The sequence below is a fragment of the Schistocerca serialis genome, chromosome 1 (assembly GCF_023864345.2).
Source record: "Schistocerca serialis cubense isolate TAMUIC-IGC-003099 chromosome 1, iqSchSeri2.2, whole genome shotgun sequence".
NCBI classification, from domain to species: domain Eukaryota; kingdom Metazoa; phylum Arthropoda; class Insecta; order Orthoptera; family Acrididae; genus Schistocerca; species Schistocerca serialis.
Genome location: NC_064638.1, coordinates 388,319,502 through 388,331,819, shown reverse-complemented (window position 1 = coordinate 388,331,819; position 12,318 = coordinate 388,319,502). Strand labels below are relative to the sequence as shown.

Sequence of the window (12,318 nt, the reverse complement as noted above, 5' to 3'; positions counted from 1 at the left end):
GATGTGGTAGTTGAGCAGGTCACTAGATCAATCGTTTCTGCGGCAGAAAACGTGATCCCTTGTTCTTTAGGGAGCCCACAGCGAAAGTCAGTACCTCGGTGGTCGTCAGAAATCGCTGAGGCCATTGAAGAGCATCGGCAAGCTCTACAGCGACATAAGTGGCACCCTTCCCTAGAGCATCTAATCGCTTCGAAACGGCTCCCTGCCCGTGTTCACCAGCTTATAAAAAGATGGAAACAGGAGTGTTGGGAGAGGTATGTCTGGACCATTGGGTGCCATACATCACCTTCCCAAGTCTGGTCGAAGATCAGATGCATTTGTGAGTACCAGACCCTGACAGGCGTCACTGGCATTAACATCAGTGGCGTGTTATCTACTGACACAGACGCAATTGCTGAGCACTTTGCTGAGCACTATGCTCGAACCTCCGTGTTGGAGAATTATCCCCCAGCATTTCGAACCCTCAAACGCCGGATGGAGAGGAAAGCCCTCTCATTTACTGAATGTCATAGTGAACCCTATAATGCTCTATTTACAGAGCAGGAGCTCCTCAGTGTCCTTGCACATTGTCCCAACACAGCTCCTATGCCAGATCGGATCCACAGTCAGATGATCAAACATCTCTCATCTGACTAGAAGCGATATCTCCTCGTCATCTTCAACCAGATCTGGTGCGATGGCGTCTATCCATCGCAATGGCGAGAGAGCACCATCAGTCCAGTTCTCAAACCTGGCAGATCCCTGCTTGATGTGGGTAACTATCAACCCATCAGCCTCACCAACATGCTTGACTGTGGGAGTCTGGTTTATGGTTCGGCAGCCCCCTCGGCTTTGCGTTTATTCAACCCAGTGCACCACTGTGGTGTTAGACTGGCAGCGGGAGCTTTTAGGACGAGTCCAGCGACCAGTGTCCTGGTGGAGGCCAGAGTTCCTCCATTGAAGATTAGGCATGCACAACTACTTGCCAGTTACATTGCACACATTCTTAGTTCTCCTGAGCATTTGAATTACCTTCTGCTTTTCCTACCCACTGCGGTTCATCTGCCGCATCGGAGGCCAAGGTCAGGGCTTTTATGATTGCTGTTTGCATCCAATCTCTTCTGTGTGAAGTGGAGTACTTGTCTTGACCACCTGTACTTGAGGTCCATTCACGTACACCTCCATGGTGTACATCTAGGCAGAAGCTTCAGCTGGACTTTTAACATGGTCCTAAGGACTCAATTAATCCCGCAGCTCTCTGCTGTCACTTCCTCTCAATTCTTGACATATGTTGGGACCATGAAGTGGTTAACACCAATGGCTCGATGGCTTATGGTCACGTTGGTTTCACGTATGTTCATGGAGGACATATTGAACAGCACTCCTTGTCAGATGGCTGCAGTGTTTTCACTGCAGAGTTAGCGGCCATTTGTCATGCTCTTGAGCGCATCCACTCATGCTCTGGTGAATCGTTTCCTCTCTGTACTGACTCCTTGAGAAGCCTTTAAGCTATCGACCAGTGATGCCCCCACCATCCTTTGGTAGTGACCATCCAGTAGTAGTCCATTTATGCCCTGGAATGGTCTAGTCGTTCCGTGGTGTATGTGTGGACCCCAGGTCACGTCAGAATCCCAGAAAATGAACTTGCGACAGGCTACACAGAAACTGCTTCTGGAAATCGGCATCCCTGTAACTGACCTCCGATCATTATTACGCTGCAAGGTTTTTCAGCTTTGGGAGACAGAATGGCGTGATCTCAGTACAGTCAACAAACTGCATACCATTAGGGAGACTACGAATGTGTAGAAGTCCTCCATGCGGGCCTCTCGCAGGGACTGTGTGATTCTCTGCAGACTCCGCATTGGTCATATGTGGCTAACACACGGCTACCTCCTCCGAAGCAAGGACCCACCTCGGTGTCACTGTGGCTCACATATGACTGTTGTCCACATCTTGCTGAACTGCCCACCTTCCTTAGCCCTTCTGCAGTGGACTTTTAACCTTCCTAGCACCTTACCTTCGGTTTTGGGCGACAATGCCTCAGCAGCAGATTTAGTTTTACATTTTATTCATGAGGTGGGTTTTTATACCATCTAAGGGTGGGCATTTTGACTTGTCTCCGAGGCTGCCACCCTCCCTCCGTTTTAAGTCTGTTGCAGTTTCTTTGCCTTTGTTTGTCTTGGTGGTTGTCTCTTCCTTACATGTGTTCATCTCGCCTTGTCTTTTTGGGGTGGCCATTTTAATGTGTTGCAGAGTGGCTGGCTCATCCTCTTTTATCATTCTGATCAGCCAGCCCAGACCATCTGCTCTATGGTTTTAATACCTTCTTCTACTTTTCCTTGTGGTGTATGTTTTCCCCATTTTTTGTTCATTCCATTCATTTGCATTTTAGGTGTGGTTCCCCATTTGTTTTCCCCCTTTTACTTTCTCAAACATACTTTGGGTGCTTTTGTACCTTGAGACTTGCTTGCAACAGGAAAAAGGGACTGATGACCTAGTAGTTTGGTCCCGTTATACCCCCAAACCAACCAACCAATGAACCACAGACAAAAGCAAGTATTGCAGACAGCAGTTGCTGTTCCCATCTGTGGTTGTGGAAAAACTGAATTGTATGCGGTTGATGCATAAAGGAGTGCCTACAGTAATTTTTATCAGGAAAGGTTTGTTTCTCTCTAGGCTCAAGCAGTCCAGAATGGTCATTTCCCAAATCCAGACAGTGCTGTTCTTATACAAGATGGAGCAACAGCTCACACAGCCAAACATTTCCTGTTGTTTGGGATGACTAGCCTGGAAACGCTCTACATCTAAAACTGATAGGGTAACTATAGCCCCGCCTCAGGTTGCGGTCTTCAAAAAACCTCATCCACGCAACATAGACAAATTACTACGTGCATTCAGGAGAAACGGAATTCAGTCATTCCTGACAAGTGAGCAATGGCTTCAGTGTGTTTTTGGCGGAGAAGTTGAAGAATGTCATTATAATTATGGATACTCTACGAAATACTGAAAGAGCAAACAGATGACTATCCAAATCATTCGTTCAAATGTAAGAACACATTTTTAGGAAAAAAATTTCGTAAGTCTTGAAGGAGAAATTCTCTGTCTACCTGTAGGTGCCATTTAATAGAATAGCGATTTGCTTACTTTTGTTCCATAATGTCATATACAATTCTTTTTAGACTAACTTTCAAAGCAAGCTAAGGTTTTGAGGGTCCAAAAACTTGTAATAAGAATAACTTGTGATGTAAACTCAAGAACATCCTAAAGCGGCCTGTTTAGGGAACCAGGGATACTAACTACTGCTTCCCAATGTATTTATTTTTAATGAAATTCTTCATTAGAAAATACACACGCACAAAAAAAAAGTTTTGCATCACTTTGGTTCCGAGAGTTCCGGAACCTGTACAGAAAATTTGGAATAGAGATCAATATAAACATAATTTCTGCCCTTTTTTCTGCTCATGAGAACCACACATTGCATGTTGTACCACCTTACAGTGAGACCTTCACAGATGGCGGTCCATATGTTGTACACACCAGTACCTCTAGCACCCAGTAGCTCATCCTGTTGCAGTGATGCATGCCCGTATTCATCATAGCATACTAACCACAAGTTCATCAAGACACTGTTGGTCCAGATTGTGCCACTCCTCAACAGTGGTTTGTGGTTGGTGGGTCTCGTCCTCCATAAACTGCCGTTTTCAATCTATCAGAGGCATATTCGATAGGATTCATGTCTGGAGAACATGCTGGCCACTCTAGTCAAGCGATGTCATCATCCTGAAGGAAGTCATTCACAAGCTGTGCATGATGGTGCCACGAATTGTCATCCATGAAGACGAATGCTTCGCCAATATGCTGTCAACATGGTTGCACTATCGGTCAGAGGATGGCGTTCAGGTATCGTACAGCTTTTACGGTGCCGTCCATGTCCACCAGCGGTGTACGTCGGCCCCACATAATGCCATCCCAAAACAGCAGGGAGCCTCCACCTTGCTGCACTCGCTGGACAGTGTGTCCAATATATTCAGCCAGATCAGGTTGCCACGAAACACATCTCCGACAATTGTCTGCTTGAAGGCATGTGCAACACTCATCAACGAAGAGAACGTAATGCCAATGCTGAGTGGTCCATTTGGCCATGTTGTTGGGCCCATCTATAATGCGCTGTATGGTGTCGTGGTTGCAAAGATGGACCTCACCATGGACGTCAGGAGTGAAGTTGCACATCATGCAACCTATTGTGCACAGTTTGAGTCGTAACATGACATCCTCTGACTGCACGAAAAGCACTTTTCAACATGGTGGCACTGCTGTCAGGGTCCTCTGAACCATCATCCATAGGTAGCGGGCATCCACTGGAGTAGTAGCCTTTGGACGGCCTGAGCGAGGCATGTCATCAATAGTTCCTGTCTCTGTATCTCCTCCATGTCCAAACAACATCGCTTTGGTTCACTTAGAGATACCTGGGCACTTCCCTTGTTGAGAGCCCGTCCTGGCACAAAGTAAGAATGCAGACGCGATCAAATTGCGGTATTGACCATCTAGTTATGGTTGAACTACAGACAATACTAACCGTGTACCTCCTTCCTGGTGGAATGACTGGAACTGATTGGCTGTCGGACTCCCTCCATCTAATAGGCGCTGCTCATTCATGGTTGTTTACATCTTTGGACCAGTTTAGTGACATCTCTGGTCAGTTTAAGGGACTGTACCTGTGTTACAATATACACAGTCAACGTTTGTCTTCAGGAGTTCTGGGAACTGGGCTGATGCAAAACTTTTTTTGATGTGCGTGTATATCTTTTTCAAACATCTCAACTCATGGAATCACTACTAGAAAGTAGTTGCTTACATTTGTCCAGAAAGATCTTCATTATTCAAGAACACAAGTTTCCAGTTACTTGCCAGCAACCTGCTCTACTCCTGAAGGGTCTGCTCACTATGGATCCATTGGAATGAAAAGTACATCTAATTAAATCACATCTCATAATCTGCATATAAACTTGTACTTCTGTAGAGGGTGTTCGTTTTGTATAGATCTTGGTCATGATAATGTATTTACTACATTGTTTGTAGCTGCATTCCTATCTTCTTATTCATTATTAAAACTATTCCCACATTAGGTGTATTTTTTTGTTTTGTATTCGTAACCCTGTAATGACATGACCAGAAGTCCTGTTCTTTGTGCCACGGCTCCCCACTATTTCCTGCTATATCTGATTTCAACCACCCGATTCCCTCCCACTGTTTACAGCTTTCACTAGAGCAGAAACGAGAGATGGATGTTTACTAAGTTAAAATTAATAACAAATGAAAGTAGTAACTTCACTTACTTTACTCGTCGGCTACATCTTCATGGACTGTCACTCGTGTTGTATAAGCCACTGGCAACAATCCTTTTTTTCCCATAATGCAGTTACATACTTGCTATGTCAGTCAGAAATATTGGGAGGGTCAATGTTTCCATGCAACCGCAAATTAATTGTGGAAATGTAGGTACTGAAAGGGGTAGAGTTTGTTTCCATCTCCAGGATGAGTCTCTCCGTATGGACGATTTGATAGATTTCCGCAAGCATTTGATGTTCTGCTTGTGAACAGATGGATCAACAGACGACTCCTATTCAACGGGATGACTCTCAAATTAATGTTGAAATCCTCGTTTCTTTAAGGTGGTGTATGAATTAAAGCGTTCTGTTATCACTTTTGTGCCTGGCGACATAAAGTGCTTTACGGGCCACCAAAGTTTCCTTCCCCCTTGAATAAACTTGAACTATAAATCACTTGTGGGATTCTTTTTTAATTCCATCAAATATGCAGATATGTTCAACTTTCTGTTTCAGTGGTCATCCTCTCTGATATTTCCTAGTAGCTATATATGATTCATCTATTTTGACAACCTTGTTTTGTTCCCTGATTGGAACACACATGTACATGGCTATAGCGACTTATTGACAGCAACCGTAGTAGGCGCACATGATGTTTGTGAAAAATTGTGTTTCAGAAGGTGTTGCTTGTAGCGTATAGTCTCTTATCCAACAAGAAACTAAAATTATACTCTTCTCGATGGATAACTTGGACCTATCAAACCATGTGTTCTTACTTATAGATGTTCTCTTGTGACATTGAGTCCAGTACAGTTGCAAAGAAAATCAACATCCGCGCCTTTCTAGTGAAGCTTTATGGAGTTGAGTTCATGACACTATACATTTCCTGCTATCCTCATTTGGAAGAAATACAAAGTCCAATCAAAATTTCAAGTACCTTGAATAAGATTTTCACTCTGCAGCAGTGTGTGTGCTGATAAGAGATTTCCTGGCAGATTATAGCGGGCAAGTGCTCTACCAAAAGTGCTTGGGTAGCTCAGTTGGTAGAGCACTTGCCCACGAAAGGCAAAGGTCCGAGTTAGAGTCTCGTTCCGGCGCACAGTTTTAATCTGCTAGGAAGTTTCAAGAAACTTTCCACACTTCATAACCCCAAGAGATTAGATTTCACCATGTGAGACTATCAGCACTCAAAACTGCAACGCTTTCACTCATTGCTATTTACAACCTAAAACGATAAACTATGTTCCCCCGGCAACAAAGTAAACTGCACCAGCACAGTCATGTGGTAAACATAGATTTGCATCTTCAACTTTTATAGTCCTGTCTTCCTCAGTTGCGTGTAATATTACGGTATATTAATAATTTTTACGTATGGACCATCTGACAGCAACTGAATAAAACTAAAATTGTGTTTTATTCAGTTGCTGTCAGACGGTCCATAAGTAAAAATTATTAATATACCGTAATCGATTTGCATGTTCAATATTTGTGATTAGGAGCCAGTGTGTTCAGTAGGCAATCATTCTTTGAAATTGCTGTCAAAGGAAAGAAATTTTCAGATATAAAAGTAACTTTAGGCCTACCCCAAGGGAGTATTATAGTATCTTTACCTTTTGCAATGTATATAAATTATGTAGTGGATAACTTCAGAAGTTCGATAAGGCTTTTTGCATGTGATGCTGCTGTATACAGAGAAATCACAGTGCTAGAAAATTGTACCAAAATACAGGAAGACCCGCAGAGGATCAACACTGGCGCAGGATTCACAGTTAACCCTCAGAATAAACAAATGTAATTTATTGTGCAGAAATAGGCAGAAAGACTCGTTATTGTTGGTTACACAGCTGCAGAACAATCACTGGAAGCAGTCACATTCGTAAAATATCTGGGAGTATGTGTATGGAGCAATTTAAAACAGAATCACCCCATAAAACTAACTGCAGTTAAAGGCAGCTGCCAGACAAATTCATTGAAAGACCACAAAGGAGGTAGCTTACAAACTCCTCATTTGACCAATATATGAATATTGCTCATTTGTCTGGGGTCCACACCAGATAGAATTGATAAGAGGAAACAGAGAAGATCTAAAGAAGAACAGCCTGTTGTATTACATATTCATTTAGTAAGGGCAAAAGCGCCAAGATGCACAGCCAACATTAGTGATAGTAGTTGCAATAGAAACTTTTTACATCGTGGTATGATTTGTTGAAGTTCCAAAATCTTAAGTGTCTATAGGAATTGATCTCCTATGGGTTTCTTGTAAGAAGACCATGATGGCTTACTGGCAATTGTTCTTCCTGCAAAACGTTTGTGACTGAAACAGGAAAAGGATGACTTGACAGTGATACACAAAGTACTCTTCGTCACACACCGTAAGGTGGCTTGAGTATACAGATGTAGATATATGGATATGTTCTCATTAATGCTATTAGAGACACATTGACAGAAGAAAATGCCAGTATGTTTTTCGGATAATTATTAAATCTTTAAAAGTACCAGAGGTGGTTAAGAATTTAGAGAATGAACACTCGGCATCGGATTTGGGGGAGGGGGCGGGGGGTGTATGTAATGGAAGATGAATGGGTAGTTTTGAAAGATGAAAGCATGAAGATAACTGAGGATCAAATAGGCAAGAAGACAAGGTGCGGTGGAAATCTTGGATAACACGTGAGATACTGAATTTGGTAAAAGAGGAAAATGTAAAATTGCAGTAAATGAGAAGGCAGAAGGGAGTATATCAAGAGACATCTAAGAAACTGAGATTGGCAGAAAGCTCAAAAATGGCAGAGAAAGAGTGGCTAGAGGAGAAATGCAGAGCTGTAGATGCAGACCTGAATGTGGGAAAGACAGATGCCAGCTACAGCGAAATTAGGGAGACCTGCATGAATATTGAGGTCTCAAATGACAGGCAGGAAGACAATACATGCTTTTGAAGTGTGCTATAAAAGAATGCTGAAGATTAGAGGGGTAGACTGGCTAAAAAAAATCAATCTGAACTGAAGATGATAATTCAATGACATGGTTCTCTGTGGAAGGTACATCTTTTAATTTTAAAGGAAAACATATTTGTAATATAAACAAAAAAATTGAATAACTCCAAAATAAATATTGTACATAAAGAATTGTTAGTTAACCATATGGAACTTAGTGTACATACTGATAAAAATTTCAGCAGAAAGAAATGTTACTCCTCAGCTTTTCAAACAGATAGTACAGGAGCTTTCATTTTTTGCGTCATTACTAGCCTCAGAAACAAACATTAATTTCTTTAAGTATGTGGCGTATTTCCAATCACTAAGATCTTATAGCATGACATTTTAGAGTAACTTGGCATTTAGAAGGTACTGCACAAAAGAAACAAGTGACGAATAGTATGTGGTTGTTACCCATCATCTTGTAGATGCCTCCTCAAGAAATAAGATATTTCAAATGAAGCTTCACAGTGGATATATTCAGTAATCAAAGTAGCTAGAAATAGCTCACAGAAGTTTGAGAATAATAATAATAATAATAATAATAATAATAATAATAATGTTTTCGGGTACAGCACTTGCTGATAAAATTAGTCTACATTATTTATCAATAAGACTTGTGGCTCAAGAAAGTTTGCATTGTGTCGGCACTTACATTGATAATTTACCCAGTGTTATAAATTAATTCAAGCTGGCAACATAAATTTTTAATCAAATACTAGTAGTGTGTTAAGAAAGATAAATGTTTAATATTTTTAGGCATGTTTTAGCATTGGGTATGGGCCAAATTTTGACTTTCCATTTTGTTATTAAATGTAGGCTAGTATAGTATTTAGTAAATTAAATGCCCAACATGTAGCCATGCACAAAAATAAATCATGTACATGGAGTTTAAAAATTGATTTGTGCCATACTATTTCCATAAAAATTGACTCATTTGCCAATGATTTGTAAATAATTTTGAATGTCTGTGGACAAACCCTTCTCTTACACACACACACACACACACACACACACACACACACACACACACACTCTTAATGTTTCGGAAATGTCATGTACCTGTAAATTTCCTTCATGATTTCTCATATAAATCTAATCTTTTCAGAGATTTTGCGACAGATAGCATGTCAACTGTTGTCAGCTCACATCTATTACTTTTCTTCAAAAGATGAAAGTTCTGTCAAATACCAGGTGGACTGCAGCTAATAACAATGGTATGTAAATTTTGTCAGTCCATAAACAGTTGTTATGATTTGATCGTTTATCTCATGCTGTCAGTTATGTAAATGCATTACTCAGTTACCTTAATCTGTATTTAATTATTTAATTGCTTTCTCAGTATTTTGCAGTTTCTACTGTTACCTCAAGGCTGTCAAATAGTTCACTAATGGGTGAGGATTTATGTTACACATATGAACACAGTTAAAATTTTAGATAATTTGAATCAAAATTAAGTGCAAAAATTGTGGCATCAAAACTTTGGATCCTTATCTCATAGAGTAAACACAATATTTTCCAGCAATCTACGAATTTGTCAGTAAGATAACAATTTTTGTGAATTGTTGAAATAGGGTATGTTCAACACTTCTTTTACAAATATCATTTTCTGACATATCTCCAAAGCCAGTCTCATTCAAAACAACCTGTTTAAGTTTTTGAGCCAATTTATGCAATTCATTTTCTGGAAATAGATACTGTCGGCCAGATGATGATACGGAAGAAACAGGGCCGTGGAAATGAGGTGGTGTTCTGATACCCAAGGAGCATCCTGTCTTTTGGGACAGTAAAATGAATGAGCCAGGCCTTGAAGATGCATAAATTTTATCAGTGCATAATTTTCTTCATTATATGTTAATAATGTTGCCAATCCACTATTCATTATCAATACATAGAGGAAATGTGACGGGCAGGCAACAATTCGATCAATTTCAGGATTAACATGGCTGCACTAGATAATCGGACAGCAAAATTTATTCTGTCGTTAGAAACTTTGCTGATATGAACAGAGATTGAATCAAATGGTACAAATGGACAATGATCTCTCGTACTGGCAACCATGCTGCTTTCTCTCCATCTTTCTTCTTGAAACTTTTTGCTTCCTTTGATTTTTTTGTTTTTTATATAAACGTATTATTTTGTGTATATTCTGGTTGTAAAAGTGGATTAGGTTTTTGGCCTTGATATTTGATTTAGAGATGCCCTTTACAGGCTTGCGCGAGTAGCCAGTTGCTTGGTTCTTCCACCAGTCTCATCGTACAGAGATTTTCCATGACTGGTGCCAAAAGTAATCCATTCCGTGTTCGTGGCTACACAGATTGACAAAATTCTATTATTTGTTTCACCTGTTCTTTTGTTAGGTGGCACACAAGGTACAATCAGGTTGTAAACTTTAAACAATGTCACCTTGGACCAAAGCTCTGTAGTGAGATATTACTTGTCAACACACAAAACACATGCAACAAAATATGGTCAACAGGTTGTTAAAATGTAGCCCTGTGCTATGGTACATTTCTTCAATTTTATCTGTCATTTTCAGGTATTGTTAGTACATTTTGACAATCAAACATGATTTTTGGACCCTTGAAAACCTGCTCTCTTTGCAACTGGGACTAGTTTTGAAATTAGTTATGGATAACAGATTTTCTAGGAGTAGACTTAAGATAATCTATATCTGTAATTTTTATGAAAATCAAGCTTGAACTGATTCTGTAGAAATTTGGAAAGAGCATGTGAATGATGTTTTACATTGGAAAATACTTTGTGTCCAAGTTTAGCATGTGCGAATGTTAACATGAATTTCATCGAAATCCATTGTGGTGGAGCAGGAAAAGTTCCAAAATTAGGTGATTTGACATGGGGTGACTCAGATAGCAGGGTATCAAGTTCATCATACACCAGCCATTGATGCCTGTGAGGATAAACAATGACATAATGTATTTCATTGTGTGTTAAGAAAGTTATTTTATTCGGGCAATAAGCTTGAGGAAATGAACACGAAGCTGTGGTTGGTAAAATTCATGAACTAGTGATTCAATAACTCTTCCAGTCACTATTATGTGATTCTATGAATCTCATGTACTTCTGCCCAATGTATTGGTGAGAGGTCTTTAAAGTATCTGACATGTGTATGATGTGTGTTTCAGCTTGCATCACATTATGTTGGTGTATTACATTTACGGAGAAGTTTGTAGGTGTAAAATTAAATGAAGATATGTATCTGAGGTTAAGTTTGCAAATGACAGTGCATGACAAACTGGCGGTGTGGGGTGCTTTTTGAATTACTAGACCGGAGATTTTAGTCTTTCTCTGATGGCTAGCTCATCCTCCTTTTAATATCTCTAACATCCCCATGTATGTAAATGTATTGTTACAAATTTGACCCCTTGTCTTATTGAGTTGTGTTTTCTGTTGGTTCCCCCCACCCGATTTGAAGTTCTAATGATTTAAATGTGAAATGCACAACAGTGCTGAGTGAAGTTTCATAATAATTATCACACCATATTCATAAACATCCCCCGCCTCCCCATGAACCATTGACCTTGCCATTGGTGGAGAGGCTTGCGAGAGACAGCAATGCATATATCCATACCTTAGGTGCAACCACAATGGAGAGGTATCTGTTGGAAAAACCAGACAAATGTGTAGTTCCTGAAGAGGGCGCAGCAGCCTTTTCAGCAGTTGCAAGGGCAGCAGTCTGGATGACTGACTGAACTGGCCTTGTAACATCAAACAAAACAGCATTGCTGTGCTGGTGCTACAAATGGCTGAAAGCAAGGGGAAACTACAGCTGCAATTTCTCCCGAGAGCATGCATATTTACTGTACGGTTAGGTGATGATGGCGTCCTCTTGGGTAAAATATTCTGGAGGTAAAATAGTCCCCCATTTGGATATCAAGGCTGGAACTATTCAGGAGGATTTCTTTATCAGGAGAAACAAACTGGCAATCTACGGATTGGAGCGTGGAATGTGAGATCCCTTAATCGGGCTGGTAGGTTAGAAAATTTAAAAAGAGAATTGGATAGGTTAAAGTTATAGT

General features: G+C 40.5%; 1 protein-coding gene across 2 annotated transcripts in view; it reads left to right on the top strand.

Moving 5' to 3' along the window:
* The window catches only part of LOC126471130 (uncharacterized), a 45,633-nt gene that overhangs the window by 14,615 nt on the left and 18,700 nt on the right, over positions 1 to 12,318 (top strand). For both annotated transcript variants that reach the window (XM_050099221.1, XM_050099229.1), the window contains exon 2: positions 9,387 to 9,495. In XM_050099221.1, the coding sequence (XP_049955178.1) occupies positions 9,450 to 9,495 (46 nt within the window). In that variant the 5' untranslated portion in view covers positions 9,387 to 9,449. The remainder of the gene's footprint in view (positions 1 to 9,386; positions 9,496 to 12,318) is intronic.